Source organism: Passer domesticus, unplaced genomic scaffold (genome assembly GCF_036417665.1).
Source record: "Passer domesticus isolate bPasDom1 unplaced genomic scaffold, bPasDom1.hap1 HAP1_SCAFFOLD_37, whole genome shotgun sequence".
In the NCBI taxonomy this organism is placed as follows: Eukaryota; Metazoa; Chordata; class Aves; order Passeriformes; family Passeridae; genus Passer; species Passer domesticus.
The window spans coordinates 820,480-838,281 of record NW_026990149.1 but is presented as its reverse complement, the minus strand read 5'-3'; the positions used below and the strand labels follow the sequence as shown (position 1 = coordinate 838,281).

The following is a 17,802-nucleotide window of genomic DNA, read 5'->3' as shown; positions in this document are numbered from 1 at the left end:
GAATTTGCCAACAGACCCAGATGTTTTCTGCATCAAAACTAGATTGGAGTTGCTTTGACTTTGCAATTTCACCGTCTGTACATGACAGTTGAACTATTTTTAAAGGGAGCTTGGGAATTATGATCTGGAAATAATTATCCAAGTCCCCACTGAATCGAGGTTTGTCAGCTGTTTGCAGACTCTGGGATGATGGTACATTATTTCAGAGATTTCTGTTTATTTCATTCCACCTATGTTGTTAGTTTTGTCTGCTATTTGAAATATTCCCGATCGTTGTATCTAAATTATTCCTAATTGCTCTAAGTTTCTTGTCTACTACGTGTATTATTTTACTACGCTGTTTCTTCATACTCATAACAAAAGACATGCATCTCATTCTTAAAAAACAAAAAAGAAGAGGAATGAACGCCTTAAGAACATTCAAATAATGCAATATGTACATGAGAAATTTGGACGACTAACATTTTGAATCATGCAATATTTACATTAGAAACTTGGAAAAAAGGTCATCCCATCTAAATCCCAGTGGAGTGTCCCACAGGGAAGCCTAATTGATTCATTAACTTCAGGAGAAGAGATGCCTGTGTTTTATCACCAACAGCTCAAAGCAGTCACCTGTTCATTCCATCAGATACTGATCAGCTCTGAAGAAATGAGGCCCAGTGGAAAGAGAAATAACCTCATCCCCTTGCAGCCTTTGTGGCCAGAACAGGAACAGGAGTAGGACTGCCAAGACACAGCTGTGCCTGGAAACTGACAGAGGCAATTGGCCAACAAAAGCCTCATGGCATCATCATGGGACAGTGCTCCTCCCAACCTTCTTCAGTTCTTCCCTGTTCCAGCTGCCAGAAGGACATTCAGTGATGTCCAAGATCAACATTTCCAGCTAATGGACCTTCTCCTACTTCTCAGCTAATTGGAAACAATGGTCATTTCTTTCCATTTCCCTAAGAGACATTGGACATTATTCTTTTGTTTGCTCATGCTGCAAAACCCTGTGTCAATGACTTGACAGAATTGGGTAAGTTTTGTTGATTGGAACTGGTCTTTTATGTATCTTATCCCACATCTAACAGATAACCAGTGATAACCTTCATGAGATCATACCCTCCCAAGAGCGAGCTGTTTCAACATCAGAACATAGGAGCCTTTTTTAAATGAACAAAAAGGGGGAGATGTCAGAGACAGGTAGAATAATGATAAAAGAAAGGCCTTATGAAATCAGGCCTTGTTCTGCTATATTAACAGCTGGCCTGTCATCTCTTCTAAGTGCAGCTAAGCAGTCACAAGTTCCCATGTGAAGTTATTTTGAGAATGAGACTTGGTGAACAATCTGATCTGAGGGTGAAAAACAAATGCACCTGCAAGAACAAGGGATTTGTCCCATGAGAATCAGTGAAGAGAATAGGTAACAATACAAAGAATACAACAGAGAGATTTGATGCACAAGTAAAATATATTTTATTATCCAACAGAATAACTGGCATAACTAGTAATAAGAAATCGATTAACTACCTAAAGTTGCACATTAGGTTTGGCAAACTGTATAAAATAAGTTGTGTGAATAAAATAAAGAGTTCTTCTCCAGCTCAGCTGGGTTCTCTGGGATTTTGGTTCCTCCCTTCTTTCAGGCTTTGGCTTCCCCCTTCTTTGGGGCTTTGGGTTCCTTCTTTTTTGGTGCTTTGATTTCCTTCTCTGGGATTTTGATTTCCTTCCTCTCTGGGAATTTGGTTTCCTTCTTTTCTGGAGGTTTGCTTCTCTTCTCTGGAGATTTGGTTTCCTTCTTTAGAATTCTGATTTCCCTCTTTACTAGGGCTTTGCTTTCCTTTTTCTCTGGGCTTTTCATTTCCTTCTTCTCTGTGGCTTTGCTTTCCTTCTTTGGGCTTTTGATTTCCTTCGTCTCTGGGACTTTGGTTTCCTTCCTCTCTGGGAATTTGGTTTCCCTCTTTTCTGGAAGTTTGTATTTCTTTTCTGGGAGTTTGTTTTCCATCTTCTCTGGGGCTTTGTTTTCCTTCTTCTCTGGGAATTTGGTTTCCTTCCTCTCTAATGCTTTGGTGTCCTTCTTCACTGGGGCCTTGCTTTCCTTCCTCTCTGGGAATTTGGTTTCCTTCTTTTCTGGAGGTTTGTATTTCTTTTCTGGGAGTTTGCTTTCCATCCTCTCTGGGGCTTTGGTTTCCTTCTTCTCAGGGAATTTAGTTTCCTTCCTCTCTAATGCTTTTGTGTTCTTTTTCTCTGGGGCCTTGCTTTCCTTCTTCTCTGGGGCTTTGCTTTCCTTCCTCTCTGAGATTTTGGTTTCTTTCTTTTCTGGATGTTTGTTTTTCTTTTCTGGAAGTTTGTTTTCCATCTTCTCTGGTTCTTTGATTTCCTTCCTTGGTGGGATTTTGGTGTCCTTGTTCTCTGGGGCCTTGCTTTCCTTCTTCTCTGGGGGTTTGGTTTTCCCCTTCTCTGCTTTTGGAGGTTCCTTCCCCACAGAGACACCCTTCTTTTCTTTCTTCTGCTTCTCTTTCTCCTTCTGCCTCTCTTCCTCCGCCAAGGCTTTTGCCTCCTCCTCAAGCTTTGGAGACGGCCGCTTCAGCTCCCTTCTGCAGACAAAACAGAAAACATGGCTGAGAGTCACCACCAGAACCTTGGGCTGACTCGTCCTGGCTGGCCCTGCACTTCATTCCTTGACCCTGAGGCCAGGCAGCAGCGCCAGACCATTTCCGTGAATTCTCCTCAACCCACAGAGGTTGGGAACATCCCAAGGGAGGGCAGTGGTGGAAGGGCACCTCCAGGACCAGCCAAACCTGAGCCTTGCCATCAGAAGGGCTTGACTGTGCAAGCTCCCTCTCCAGGCACAGCCAGACACCTCCAGCCCACTGCCAAAGGCTGATCCACCAGCTCTCTGCGCTGTGCCTGAAAACGCCCTTTGTCTCTTGACTTCCCAGTTTCAAGCAGAGCACAGAGTGCCAACGTCTGCTGATCTCTCCTGCAATTCTTACTCAGCTCATTCAGCTCCCTTCTCCCTGGGCACAGCTGAAGCAAGAATTTAAAGAGTTCAGATTTCACCTGAGGCTTAGAAGCAATTCACATTGATCAGGATGTCAGTTAGACAGGTAGACCATAGGTTAATGATGATTAGATGCTTAAGCCAGAGCTGATTGTTATATTGTTTACCATGATGAGCTTCTTGATAGAAGGAAGTGGAGTAAGTGAACTGTTAGAAGAACATACTGAAACCCGTAGAACAATGGTTAGCACCTGGGCTTTATGTCAATCAGTCACTAAGCAGGGGACCTTGGATGGTGCCAGAGGGTCACAGAGACCTGATGAAGACATTCCTGACTTCATCCCTTAAGACCACTGGCCCAATAGGAGACCACCAACCCAATTCCAGAGAAGAATTGCACAGGTGTGAAGGACTAATGACCTCATTTTAATACAGAGCAGGGAGGGGAAGTGCTGGGGTTGTGCACATATGTTGTATGTAAGATCCTGGGAAATAAAGAGAGGGCAAAGAACCTTGTACAGCACGGTCACGCCTTGTAGGGACGACTCTGGTGCCACCCACCGGGGTTAATAAACATACCATTTTCTAACTTTAATGAGTTAGAGAGTCTCTGTCCGTGAGCCTCGGTATTAATGACTCATAGCCTGATCCTAAATGAGAATAATCCCATCAGTCAGAAAGCAAAGGCTGGAGGAACTGCTCTCCTGCAAGACAGGCTCTTGTCAGCCAGATTTCCTGCTGGAAGCCAGCTGTGACCAAGCCAGCTGGTGCTGTCTGCCATGGAAACCATCTGAAGCAGCCTCGTCCCTCTCCTCTCTCCTCCCCATGAAACCAACTTCAGCCTGGCCTGAAGGAAGTCCTGATGCACAGGCTTGCTTTAAGCAGCCCCCACTCCCAGCTGCACACTTTGCCTGTGTGTCCTGAGCTGGGCTGCCTTGCTGGAGCAGAGCTTCTCCTGTGCTTGCCCACTGCTGCAGCTGAAGGGGAGCCTCAAGGACAGGAGCTTTTATGGCTGCTGTCCCACCATCAGGAGAACCCTGGCAGATCAGCACTGCAAGGACTTCATCTGTGGCAGCACCAGCACCCAAACCAAGGTTTGGTCTGTGCCCCACGCCTGCCCACACCACAATCCCACTGTTTTGGTGAAGAAGGGAGATGATGAAGAAGATGTGACTCAACACCATGGAGCTAAAGACACCTCTAGAGGCAGTGCCAAGGCAGGGCCAGAGCCCAGCTCCCTGAAGGCAGCATCTGAGCCAGGAGGGCTCACCACTAAACTAGAGAAGAAGATGCTCTGTCCCAACAGAAGAAGGTGCTTCCTCTCTTGGGAGCCAGGGAGCTAAGAGTGGCCATCCCTGTGCTGCTTCTGGCCTTTGCTATGCAGCACCTCTGAGCTCAGAGTCCTTGGAGCAGGGAAGCCCTGCAGGGACAGTAACCCATGGAGAGCAGGAACCCATGGCAGGCTTACTCACCTCTCCCTGAGAGGTGCCCCAGAGCCACAGTTGATCTCCTGGGGGCTTGGGGAGCAGCTGACACGTGAGGCCTCCCCGGGCACCAGCACCTCGGAGCTGGGGCCTCCCTCCACGTGGCACAGCGCCGTGGCACTGGAGATGCTGTTGAGGTGGCCAGAGAAGGGCAAGGAGACCTGCTGGCTCTCTCCTGGCTGCAGCACACCTGACACTGGCAGGATACTGGAAGCCTGCATGGAAGACAGGAGAGATGGAGGTGTTGAGCGTGAAAATGGATGCAGAAGAGCATCTTGGAGCAAAGTGCAGCTGCAGCCAGAGGGGCCTATTCCCCAAACACTGCCAGAATCACCCTGATCTCATCCTGCATCCATGCCACTGACCAGTGCAGGGACCATGGGGAAAATCTTCTCCCATCCTCACGGGTCAATGCATTCATTAGTACATGACATGAAAGTGAACTGGGATGTCTCCTGGCACTAGAAATTCTCTCTGATGCACAACTTGCCTTGAAAAAGTTTCAAAACTTACTGCTTTTAGAAAAGGAGGAGACTCAGAGTGAGAGCTCTTGGAGCTGAGCAAAGGACTCCCAGCCCAGCTCATCTGACTCCTGAGGCTCTTCCCCTCTCTCTCTGATTTAAATGCTGCTTCCTCAAGGTGCTACAGCAAAAGCTCCTGCAAAACCTTCCTCTGGACCACCTGAGGAGTTGCAGGGGGAGCAGTGCCCTCCATAGGTGCTGCACAGCGTCCTTGGACAGCCCCACAACGTGTCCTGCACGGCCTCTCCAACACCCAGCTGCTCCAGCAGCACTTTGTGCTGGGCCTGCAGGGATGGGAGGCCCCTCTGTGGCCAATGCTCAGGGCCACCAGTGGCACTGGCAGCTCCAGCCCTGCTTGCCACACTGACAGTGTGCAAGGGAGACAGATTCCCTCTTCCCTTCTCCGCTTCCAGGGCAGTGTGCGGTGCGCCCACGCAGCACCTGAATCCCTCCAGGCCTGCTGGGAGGTGAGGGTTTGCAGGAGCTTGTGGTGGCACCTGAAAAACAAGCCATTCCCTACGCCTGCAGGAAGAGACAGCCACTTTGCCAAGTCTCAGTTTGTAAGACAGCTTCAGGGCCAGCAGTGCAAGAGCAGCTCTCGGGTGACAGCAGAGACCTGCAAACAGGGAGTCTGGCTGGGCTGGGAAGAGGGCACATGGAGATCAGGACTCATCCCAGCTTGCTGTGGCAAGGAAGCTGCAGCTCTTCCCATCATGATGCAGATAAAAGCCTCATCTTGCATTGGGAAGGCAACAAGGTAAAAAATGCCACACTCAACACAGGCCTGTAGGATCTGAGTGAGCTTCTCCAAGGAAAACTCTCCTATTTCTCCCTGCCACTGCCCCATGTCCAGCCACTGGCCCTGCTGCCCAGCCACTGTCAGGGCACAGGACAGCAGGGCAGCAAAAAGGGAGCTCAGCAGGAGCATGACTTGCTGGTGGCAGGCTAAGGAGGCAGCACAAGCAGTAGGTGTACAAGAAAATCTACCTCTGCTCCTGAAGACTGGGTCAAATCCTGCTCTTCAGTCAGGGCTGTGGCTGCCTCCTGCTTTCCAGCCTTGAAGTGCCTCCATCGAGACGCTGGGCAATCCAAACATGTTCTCATCTCCTTTGGTGGTTGGGGATTGAATTTAGGTGGGTGAAGCTCATCTCTGGAAAAGAAGATAACTGTGAACAGAGACCTGCAGTGGCAGGGAGGGAGGGACACCTGCACCAGCAGCTCCTGGTCAGGATGCAGCCCCTGGCTGGCTGCTGGCACCTTGAACTGAGAAATGCTTTGATCCAGCCCTTCCCAATCCAGGCTGGAGCAGGTCTGCTCTAAAGGCAGCCCAGGAATGACACTGAGCTGCTGCAGCAGCTGCAACTGCTTGCACTGAGGAACTGCAGAGGACAGGGATGAACACCTTGTGGGCATGCAAAAAGCACAGTGGGAGAGGAAAAGACAGAGAAGGCAAGCAAAAAGGGCAGATTTGAGACATCCAGGGGCAGACACAGCCAGCACAGCCAGCACAGCCCCCCCAGGGCCCAACGCCAGAAACTCTGCAGCTCCACCAGGTATTTATCAGGAATGTTTCCCTGACACTGCTGGGGGCTTGGCTGACATTTTCCAACACTCCCAGGGGACTCAGGTGGCATTCCCCATGCATACAGACATACATACATCGGCTGTAGTGCTGGGATCCTGCCAGACTCCATCAGCCTTGGGCTTGGGGAGGTTTCTGCCAGCCGTCCAGAGCTCCATAACTTTTTTCTCTGTCCCAGGAAGCAGGCAAGAAAGATTTTTAAAAAAAACCCAAACAAACCATAACAGGGAAAACTAAAATCCTTAAACAGCTCATCCCTGCTCAAGGTATTTCTTTAGGGACAGCTACCACTCTCCAGCTGAAATGCTGGGCTTTTGGGAAAAAAGAAAAAGATAATTACATGTTCACCTCCAAATTTAAAAGGATCAAGGTAAGAGAACCTTTCAAACTACAAAGGATTGGCCCAAAGGTAAAAGCTCTGCAAGAAATCTCTAGTTATGGCCAGGCTGACAGTTAAACAACTGGTTCCTCTGGTGGGGAGAAACCCTCCTCTTTAAGGTAAGCAGCCTCAGAGTTGAAAGAAACTGTTCTGTCAAACTTCATGCTCCCTGGCACAGCCTGCATTGCCTGTCCTTCCTGTTCACTGATTTACATGCAGTGCCATAATGGCCCAGGTTCAGATGTTTGGTGCCATTCAGGGAATTTGCCATTGTCATTTCCTTATGTTTTAATCTAAGTTTCAATCCTTGCAACCACTCTTGAAATGCCAGCCTTCCTTTTTTTTACAGAAAGCTCAAGGTTCCCAGAAGTCTTCTGACATCCTCTTTTGCGCTCAGAGAGATGCCATTTTCAAACAGATGTTTCCAAAGTTAACAGCATTTTCAAGAGTAATGCACTAAAGTGACCCTGGATTCCAGCTCAGACCAACGACGTTCTGTGCCAGACACTGAGATTACCACCCGTGAGGCACGAGCTGTTTGTGCCACCCATCCCTCCTGGCCTTCTCCACAGCAGCCTGTGCCTGTTTTCCCCGGAAGAATCCCTGTGCCCTTTGCAGCCTGCCAGGAGCAGCTGCACAGAGGCACACATCTCCCCTGCACTCACCAGTGGGTTTCTCTCATCCCCGAACACGCCGATGAGAACATTGGTGCGATGCGTGCCCAGCGCCTGCACTTCCACCAGCACTGGGATCTCTGCAGTGCTGTGAGGCTGGACAATCCCACAGGGCTTGGGGCTGGAGTAGAGCACAGCAGAGTCCTCCTTGCGTTTCTGCAAGAGACACAATGAAATGCAGCTTCAGAGGCACCTCTGAAGAAACTTTACACTCCCTAACATCCACCGCAACAGCAACTGACACACGTGTTTAAAAATGCCCAGGACAAAGGTAAAAGGCACAAACAAGATGCAAGAATTGTAGGCTTAGCATTCCCAGGGGATCCTGCCAGGAGACTGCCAGCACAGGCACTGCTGGCTGTGGATGCAGCAGCTTTCACAGCCCTCTAAGATCTCCCACAAGAAAACACCCTGAAGACTAGAACATCAACTGTTCCCTCAGCAGGTTAAACTGCATCCTCAAGTTTACATTCGGGTAGGATCCTGTTCTCAGCAGATCTTTAAGACTGAATAGAAACCAACAAGGTCACGTCCAAACCCTTTTTCCCCCAATAAGCTCCTCAATAATATTTGAGAGGGGGAGGTGGATGGGATGCCAAACCTGTTCAATAAGCCCGTAGCAGCCAGGCAGGTGGCTGGGATTCCTAATCAGGAACTTCTTCTCGTAGGGCACCTTCAGGAGGCACTCATCATATTGCAGCACGTGGGGGGACACTTGCAGCTTAGGAACAAGACATCTGGACAAAGAGATGAGCCCAGGGGAATCAGAGATACTGAGAGAATGGAGAACATTTACCCGCAAAGATTGTAAAACAGAGCATAACACATTGGTCGCTGTCAAATGGGCATTGAACAGCCCTGCAGTGATAAATTGCCTTCTACGTCTTCCCACTCCAACAGGTCTTGTCAAGGAGGGGCAAACCCTGAGAGGCAGCAGCCAGAGGCTGCCAAGTGCCCCAGGCAGAGCACTTTGTCCCACAGCTGCCTCAGCCCCTCCTTTCCCCAGGAAGGCTTGCAAGGACTCCTGTAACACTCCCAGTGACCCATGAGCTCTGGGGGAGCCTTCCCAACAAGGATCAGAGCTCACTAATGCCCAAGGAACACACAACTCCAGTGTCCCAGGAAAAATGACTCCCTTCTCTGCCATGGTGCTGTTGCCCTGCCTGAGAACTCAGCTGCTTGCCCCAGCCTTGGAGGGCACGAGACACCAGCTGCCCTCCAGAGTGGCTGATCAGCCCCTCCCAGGCCCCACAGCTCCCTGGCTCCTTCCCTCCACAACTCCAGGCACTGACTGTCCCCAGCCCACCTGCTTGACAAAATGGCAGCCCAGGCACTGCCTGGATGGCTCTGCCTGGGAGAAGGAACAGCCCCAGGGAACTGCATCCCTCCTGGCATTCCACTGACACCCACAGCAGCACAGCAGGATGGAATTCTGCTGCAGCAACAACCACTTTTGCTCTCAACACTGAGAACATTCAAGCTCAGAGTGGGAAGCAGAGGGAAGGAGAAAATCTAGAGCTGAGCTGCCACACCAAGGGCTGCTTTCCCCTCCTGAGACCTTGCCCTCAGCACTCTTGCTGGCAGCCACTTCCCCCCTGCCACGTGCCCTCATGAACAGAACCAGAGCCTGGCTCTCAGCAGGCTGCTTGCTGTGTCCCAAACCAGTGCACGGTGCTCGCACCCAGCACAACTCCACCTCTTGCAGCAAGAAGGAGAGGAGGCCCTGGGGAAATTTGTTCCACCTCAAGCACCAAAAGCCAGGCCAAGAAATGATCTCATTCCTGGTGCCTTCAGAAAAGGGCCCAGGACCCTGCTGGGCTGGGAGCAGGGCTGCTTTTCACCACAGGCTGCTGTCCAAGCTCTGCTCTTCTCATGCCCAGCTGGCACAACATGAGCTCGTTAACCAGCACTTCTCCTTGGCAGCTGCAGCCAGCAAAGCCTGGGCAAGGCAGGGGCTGGGGGAGGCCAGGCAAGGGCTGGTACCTGGCTGTGATGACCAATGATGCCACTCCCTTGCCAAAACCCTCCAGATCCACCAGCATTTTCCTGTAGAACTCCATCACCGAGTTGGAACACAGGGTCACCTGGTGGAAGAGAAGAACAGGAAATTCTTCCTTACAAAAGCTCATTATCCACGTGTGATATCCTCCAGCCCTTGAGGGAAGATTTTGTCTTAATTCTGCTGCTGCTCCATGTGTAGAGCACAGTCTCAAAGCAACAAAAGCCTTCTGGCAATAGCAGATGTGTTAAACACACCTTGCTATCAGGGCATAGCTCAGCTACATTAAAACATTAGACTAAAGCTCTATGAACCACTGTATTCAAATTAAGGCCCAATTTCTCATCTGACTACAATGACATAAAAGCAGAAGAAATCTGACTTGAACACAATGAGTTCAGCTTTACAGCAGGAAGCTGAGGGCAAAGTGTGGCCCAGCAGGTGCTGGGCAGTTCATGGCTGCAGAGTTTTTTGTCCCCACTGGAGATTCCTGCAGTGAACACAAATCCTTCTGCTCCCCAGGAGAGGGGAAATCAGACCAAGAAGAAAAGCTAACTGCTTTCTACAATGACATCTCTCTAACAGCCACCTTTTGCCCTCATCCTTGCTCTGCCCACTTGCAATCAAATAAATGGCTCTCAAGAACCCAAGAGTGACTTCTGGCCTTGACCATATGGTATGTGACCTCAGCAAATGATTTTGGAAAGAAAACAGTGCTCCTTGAGGAACATCCCGAGTAAGGCAGCTAGCAGAGGCCTCAGAGCAGTGCAGATCTCTCACTCACACCATGCTCAAAGCTGGCAGCAGAGCTAAAGCCCTCCCACGCTCCAGTGCAGCTGCAGCCCTGGTGCTGAAGCGTCTCTGGCTGCACTCTGCCCGTACCTGGATGTCCTGGTGTCCCTGGGGCAGGATGGTCCCTTGGCTGGGAGTGATGGTAAACTCCCGGGGCTCCACATACAAGTGAACGCCCTTCCTCCAGGCTGGGTCACTGTGGCAGCGGATCTGATCCACGCTGTCCACAGCCGGCTGCGTGCCATCGAACGACATGCGGAGCTGGAACGTCACGGGCACCGGGGAGCTGTTAGTGAGCCGGCAGCGCTGGGTGTAGGGAAAGCCTAGGAAAGGACACCAACATCCATTGAGGCTCCCATTGTGGCCTGACTCCTGCTGGGAATGGCCTGGCACAATGAAAGTGGCACTGGAGTTTAGCTCTGAACTTTATCTGAACTACAGCTCACCCAGAAGCTGCATGAGGAATGAATCGTCACTCAGTTCCCTTTGACACAGATTGCAGACTGCAGCCTTGAAAATGCCCACTCCTGGCCCTGCTGAACACTGCAAGCTTCTCTCTTGGCGATGGGGAGGAGCTGCCTCACCTGCCCCAAACCAGCACCAGTGATCTCCCAGTGATGAGTGTGCACCCAGACCGAGCATTTCCTCTGAGAATTCAAGCTGTCAAATTCCCTGTTCAGCCTGCCAACACTCCCACCCTTTTCAAGATAGATAAACAGTGAGTCAGCATTGAGAAGAAGCTACAGCAAAAGAGATGATGGAATCAGGAACTAGAACGTGAGGCAAAGCACCCCAATGCAGCTTCTCTCTGCAGGATCCTAAAGGCATCTCTTGGTTTGGGCCAAACAGACTGAGCACGAGACAGCTCAGAGCCCACTCAACTGGGGGCACACCCAAGCCTTGCTTGGAGATTGGCAATGAGGAACCAGGTCCCACCTCACCCAACAAACGGGGACATCACACCCATGCTGCTCACTGGGATTGCTGTCTGCAAGGCTTTACCCCACTGGAGCTCTGGGATTTGCTTTCCATGCTGGAAAGCCAGAGATGTAGCTACTCATGGTGGGGATGTCCTGCAGAGCCTGGAGAGCAGGCACAAGCTGCTCTGCAGTGGACATCTGGCTGGGCTGGCCAGCTCTTTGGGGAGGAGACTTCTCCCTGGGCCTGCTCACCAAGAGGCACTGGAACACAGATGGGGAGAAAAAACAACTGCAGCTGCAACCCAGAGTTTCTCTGTGCCCATCCCAGTGAGCACTGCCAGCTCCAGCAGTGACTCCAGCAGGGAGGCAAGAGAGGCACAACAAGGACAAACACAGATGGCAAAACCTCCAATGAGACTGAGCTCACCGCATGCAGACAACAGTCAACAGTTTCAAAGAAGCAAAGATACAACAGCTGCCTTCAGCTGAAGAGACCTTAGGAATGAAAGCAGATCCAGCAGGATCGATCTCCTGGTTCAGAACCATAGTTCCATCTCTTGCCTTACTTGTTTCATTTCTTCAAAAAGGCAACTTGACAAGTGCCTCCGTGGTGATGCAGGGTGGGACAGAAGCAGCTCAGGAAAGGCAAGTAGTTTCCTTAAAAAGTCCATGACCTTCCTTGTTCTGGGTTCAGGCTTGGTAGTGAATGCTCCCCTTGGTCTGGGAAGGGGGTTAGGGGTTTTGGGGGTTTTGGCCCTGGGGGTGGGCTTTTCCCTTGGGGGTTTTTGGCAGCTGTGGCGTGATGCCGTGGGCGCTGTGCAGTGGGAGCTGAGGCTGGGCAGGGAGCGGAGCTTCCCTTCCTCCCGCTCGGGGATGGAGCTCGGCCGCGTGCTGCTGCGGGAGGTTGTGTGCTTGGCCCCGGCACTGCCCTGGCTGCAGCTCAGCCTGGCACCCACCCTGCCTGCCTTCCCCGCTGCTGCCTGCTGCTCTGAGGCACTGCCCACATCCCCCTGCCCTCTGTCCCTTTGCAAAAGGAGCATTTCCCTCCTTCCCTCCTTCCCTGCCGCTGCCGGCTGGCAGGGGATCACTGCCCTGCCAGAGCCCACAGCTCCTCCTGCTGGGATCCTCACTGCACCAAAGGACAAAAACGGGACTTGGCAGCTGGCAAACGTCTGCTCTTGTTCTCTGGGCTCTCCTGATATAGTCTAGGAAAGAACTGTTATTCCTTTTCCCACAGTTTTGCCCGGGAGCCCTGTCATTTCAAAGTATCATCATTTGGAGGGAGGGGCTCATCTTTCCATTCCAGGAAGATTCCCACCTTCCTTGGCAGACATCTGTCTTTTCAAGCAGGACAGAGACACCAGAAAATCCTGACTTTCTATGCCTTGCTTCTGTTTGATCTGACAATGGCCAAATGCTCCCTGCGGCACCAGCAGCCCTGCAGTTCCCAGCCTGAAGAGGCTGCTGGGGCAGAGCAGGAGGGAGGGATGCTTTTCTCTCGGAAGGCACAGATCCCTCCCGCTGTGTCCCAGCCCAGGCAGCACTCACCAAAGGAGATGTCCCCGAAGTCGAGCTCAGGGAGGTCGAAGTGCAAACTCGGTCCAGTGACGCTGCCCCTGCATGGCGAGGACAGAGCAGGAAATGCCTTGGTTCAAGGAATTGCAAAGCTCCGGCTGGCGTGGCTCGGGGGCACCAACCTGGGGTCAGGGCACCGTGCCTTTCAAACCAGCACACACCATGTGCTCAGCACAGTGCCCCTGGGCACAGGAGGCAGCTAAAGCCAAGTGGCCAGCAGCCAACAGCAACTGATGGGCTCTGGGCACAGGGCAGGCAGGAAAAGCCCCCGGGATGCTGCTGGTCCCATGAAGGACCCTGAACACACAGCCAGACATGGCTCCGGGCCTCACTTTCCCCATCTGCAATGGGATGGACATCAAGGTGTCCCCACAAACTTCTGTAACCAGCCCTGCCAGACACAGGTTCCTGCTTTGCTACTTCTTAGCTGGAACTGCTGTTCCCACGGAGGAGCTTTCTCAGCAGAGTTTGACCCACACCATCATTACAGACACAGTTCTGACACATGAACCCAGGGCAGCCCCAAACATCCTCTGAAAAGAGCAGCAACACTTCTACACAGGGCACAGATGAATCCTAGAGGAAAGGACCAGCTTGTCAGCAGTGCACCAGCTGGCACAGCCAAGAGCAACAGCTTCAACAACCAAACAAGGGGGTCCTGAATCTAGCACAGCACCTCACCTGTCCTTGAACTCAGCAGACACACTGCAAAAGTCACCAACACCCACTGAAAGCAGCACTTGAAGCTGCACAACACTCCCCAGTTGATTTCATGGCTGATGCCAATCCATGCCCACTCTGCCTTGTGGTTAAAAATCCAGGCCCAGTGACCTGTGCCTTCTGTTGGATTCACAGCACTGCCCCTGGCTCTGCTCCACACATCTCAACAAGAGACACCTGCCCTCGCTCAAGGAGAAAGCTGCTGATGCACAAACATCCCATCACCAGTTTAGGGGAGGGACAGAGGAGAATCAATTATTGGATGGTGGAAGGTTCCCTCTTGATCTCCAAAATAAAAAAGCAGCACTTTTCCTCCAAGAACAAAGCCAGCATCATTCTTTCTCCACTGGGGGCAGACCTACTCACCACTTTGTTCTTGTGAAGTAATAACTTCCTTGTTCTTTTTCATCCATCTCCCTTATCTTACTGCTATAATCCAGTGCAGATTGCTTTCATTTCTTCACTGCCTTGTCCCAGTGCCTCCCAAGAGCAGCAGCCTAGTTCCAAAGCTGCAGAGCAGCCAGCATCAGCTCTCCTGCTCCCACTGCATTATCCTAGCAGCACAAGGCTCAGGCTGGCAGGGACAAGGCCTCGTGCTACTGTGGTGCTGAGCACTGAGCTCTGCCTCCCCTATCATCACCCCTTGTCCCTTGTGCTGGGCCAGGATGATCTCTTGCCATGGCACCAGCCCAGGGGATGATGCCCAAGTCCTTGGCACAGTTCCTGCTGCACAGTTCCCTGACTCCCACATCAGCCCTTGCCTGGCTGTGCACAGGAGGCACCAGAGCACTCTGGGCACAGCAGCTGGGAGCACGGCTTGTGCCCCACAGCATGGCCATGAGAGGTGAGGTGAGGCTGCTGCTGCCCATCTGGCATGGATTATTGACAGAAGTTTTTAAAAGCACTGCTGCTGCTGCAGAATGCCCCAGGCTGGCCCATCTCCAAAGCCCTGGGGGCCCTGCACCTTGTTCAGCTGGGACATCCCAGAGCAGCTGCTGCCCAAAGCTGATCCATCCCACTGCCTGCCATGGCCCAGGGCAGAGGGAGATCCCTGCAGGGAGGAGTCATTCCAGCTCCAGGTACCACACAGGGCAGGAGGCATCCTCCCACTAAAGCAATGCCAGCATCAGAGCAGAGATGAAGACCTCAGCAAACACCTTTTCTCTCTGCTCCACCCCAACAGGAGGCAGCTGGGGCATGTCCCAGAGACAGCTCCAGATGTGCCCACCAAGCTCCCAGGGTCCTTACTTGATGGTCAGGATGGCAGGCGTAGGAGATCCAGCCACACTGAACCGGAATTCTTCCTCAAACCTCCCCAACACGGTGGCACTGAAGGAGATCTGGAGAGTCTGGCTCCCACCTGCTGCAATGATGCCCTCCTGAGGTGCCAACTTGAAGCCCAAGCCCACCTTTGTGGCTGAAGGGATGCAGCTGAAGGGAGCATCAAGAGCTCCTTGGTTGATCAGGTTCACCTGCAGCAGCAAGAAAGCAAAGTGGAAATCCATGTGGAATCTTCCCTTCTTGGGAGCTATTGTCTAAGGATGCAATGAACAGCCAGGAAAGGCAGAAGATGCTTTGTGCTGCTGAATGGCAGAAGTCAAAAGATACAAGAGGACAAGTTCTGCCTTTGGGTTTTCATGCAAAGCAGTGGCAGCTGCACAGACCTGCAGTCACCCTGGGCTTATCCCATGGACACAGAGCAGTGCACCTCTGGGCAGCATCACCCTGCTCATGGAGACCTGGCCCTGAGAGCAACGTGGGGTGATTGCAGCTGCCTAGTGAATCAGCACTGAGCTGCTGCTGCCCCAGCCAGCACAGCTCCAACAGCACCATCCACTCATTCACCTTTTCCCACACCATGGAAAGAAGACATTGGTAATGAGGCATCAGCATCAAAATGTACAGACAGCACCATCTTTTGGTAGAGAAAACTCAAGGTGTCTTGCTCTTCCCCAGCCAAGCTTTTGAAAGTGTCTGCCCTGATGTAGTGCCTCATTTTCTACCTCTTTTCAGTTGCTCTCTTGTGGTTTTTTTGCAAGCTTAGCATTATTGTGGGGAAAGCAAAGAGGAAGAAAAATCCTTTTCTTTATTCCCAGGACCACTTTTCTCTTTCCAGAGCCAGAGATGCACCAAGGCTGAAGTGAGTGACTGCCAGCAAGGGACAGAACTCCCAAGGCTTTCCTGGGACTTCCAGGAATGAGCAGGAGACCCTTGACTGGAAGCTGTTGGCAGTGGACTGAAGCTCAAAGGCAGCCAGTTGGTTCCAGCTGCTTCTGCAGAGCCCAGTCCAAAGGTGCCTTGTGTCTGGCACTGCCACAAAAGCCTCTGGACATGCAGCTTTTGCACCCAGTGCTGGTTTCACCTGCCAAGGGCTTGTTTTGCAGGAAGCCTCCCAGCTGATCCCTAAGGAAGGCTGCCCAAAAGCAGGGGCTGGGCCTTCATGAACAACAGACACACCTTTCTGACCCCCCAGACTGGACCACCACATCAAATATTCCCTGCTCACAACTGCCCAGCTTGGCAGGAATTCCACAGCTCCACCAGGCTTGCTGCTGCCTCAGGAGCCATCAGCATCCATCCCCAGCCCTGCTGCTCACCTCACAGACATGGGGGGTGTTGACAAAAATGTCCCCAAGCTCCAGAGTGTCACAGCTGAGTTCAACCAAGGGTCCTTGGCCTTCCCCTCTGAGCTGCAGGGGCAGCCTGCTCTCACGGCCTGGGGAGAGATGTCCATTTCAGTACAAGCATTCCCTCTGTCACACTGTCTTTTCCAGGCTGCCTCAGCGCTAGTCCCTGACTCTGAGCTGGATGCTACCAGCTCCTGATGCTGCAGGAGAAGATATGGACCCTTCTCTTCCCTCAGCAGATATCCCTTGGGGCTGACTTTTAATTCCTAACCCATTCCTCAGGCTGGTTTCCAATGGGAGCCACCAGTTTGCTGAGTTTCAAACATCTCTGGGGTCCTGGAGTGGCAGGCCAAGGAGTCATGGGTAGAAATTGAAAGAAAGGAAATTTAGGTTAGATATTAGGGATGACATTTTTTCCTGTGAGGGTGGTGAGACACTGGAGCTGTTTCCACAGACTGAGAGCTGCAAGGTGACAGCTCCCACACAGGGAGAGAAGCAGCTGCTGGCCAAGGCTGCTCCTTCTACCAACAGCCTGGGCTCAGTGGGGCTCAGCCCCCTCTGCTCTGGTGCTGTCTGGGCAGTGGGAGCTGATCCAGGCTCAGGGAGCACATTTCTAACCCAGCTCCTGCCACCTGATGATGGATCCATGTCCAATGGAGCCATCCTGGAGGCCAGGGGCCTGCAGGGGCTTAGTGCTTGTTCACTAAAGCTGCTCTGCTCTGCAGCTCTCTGGCCTTTGAGGAAATGCTGGCAAAGGCATGGCATCAAAACCTCTCCCTGCACTGCCTGGGCTGTGCTGGGATCAGTAACCCAGACACAGCACTCTGAGCCCTGGCCTTGCACGGGACATTCCCTGGGAGCTGCAGGGCCACTGGGGATGTGCCAGCACTGCCCTGCTGGCCAGGGACTCTTCCCAGCACTGCCAGGGCAGCCCAGTGGGCTCAGGCTTGCACCATGGCTGCACTGAGGGGGAGAGAAGCAGGGCAAAGGAGCTGCACCTGAGATGCTGCAGTAAGCCACACTTCCATACTCCAGAGCTGCCAGGGGTTTGAAGGTCACCTGGATTTCGGCCGAACAATTCGGCCCGATTTCTCCCTCCTGCAACACAAAGAGACAGCAAAACATTTCTCTTTAACTTCACATTTCCTGTTTTCAACCACAGTCCTGTCAGCCTTTGTTTAGAGCATCAAATAGTGAACAACACAAGGAGCCCAAGGAAACCCTCCAAAGGCAGCTCAACACAGCGCTGGAAGCTCTCAATGCTCAGCTGATCAGCTCCCACTCTCCACAAGATTCCTACTGCTCTGACACAAGCTCTTGCTCACATCATGCTGCTGTCAGCTGCACTGGGATGCAACTGCCCCTGTGCACTGCTGCCTCTTGGCCTTAGATGGGCCATAGCAGTAACCAAGAAGAGAACATGAGCCCCTTCCTTGAAATACAAACATTAGTCAAGCTGTTTTGAAAGAAAGCAGAGGTTGGGATTATTCTGGGCTTTACTCCAAGGGGAGAAGGGATTTTGCATTGTGCAGACACCAGG

The 17,802-nt window shown here is 52.0% G+C and overlaps 2 protein-coding genes and 1 long non-coding RNA gene across 3 annotated transcripts; all 3 read right to left on the bottom strand.

Moving 5' to 3' along the window:
* Positions 1-1,474: 1,474 nt before the first annotated feature.
* LOC135292510 (neurofilament heavy polypeptide-like) lies at positions 1,475-4,825 on the bottom strand. The gene is made up of 3 exons (XM_064406706.1): positions 4,808-4,825; positions 4,462-4,688; positions 1,475-2,582 (listed from the first exon to the last, which is right to left on the bottom strand). The coding sequence occupies exons 1-3, from the start codon at positions 4,823-4,825 to the stop codon at positions 1,628-1,630; spliced, it is 1,200 nt and encodes a 399-aa protein (XP_064262776.1). The 3' UTR covers positions 1,475-1,627.
* A 1,167-nt stretch (positions 4,826-5,992) lies between these two features.
* On the bottom strand, positions 5,993-7,767 carry LOC135292556 (uncharacterized). The gene is made up of 3 exons (XR_010354794.1): positions 7,621-7,767; positions 6,654-6,745; positions 5,993-6,144 (listed from the first exon to the last, which is right to left on the bottom strand). It is a non-coding gene; the product is annotated as an uncharacterized LOC135292556 (long non-coding RNA).
* A 362-nt stretch (positions 7,768-8,129) lies between these two features.
* On the bottom strand, positions 8,130-15,140 carry LOC135292509 (hydrocephalus-inducing protein-like). The gene is made up of 6 exons (XM_064406705.1): positions 14,884-15,140; positions 12,889-12,956; positions 10,511-10,743; positions 9,613-9,713; positions 8,231-8,366; positions 8,130-8,135 (listed from the first exon to the last, which is right to left on the bottom strand). Exons 1-6 carry the CDS (start codon positions 15,138-15,140, stop codon positions 8,130-8,132), a joined length of 801 nt encoding a protein of 266 aa, XP_064262775.1.
* Between the last annotated feature and the right edge of the window lie 2,662 nt (positions 15,141-17,802).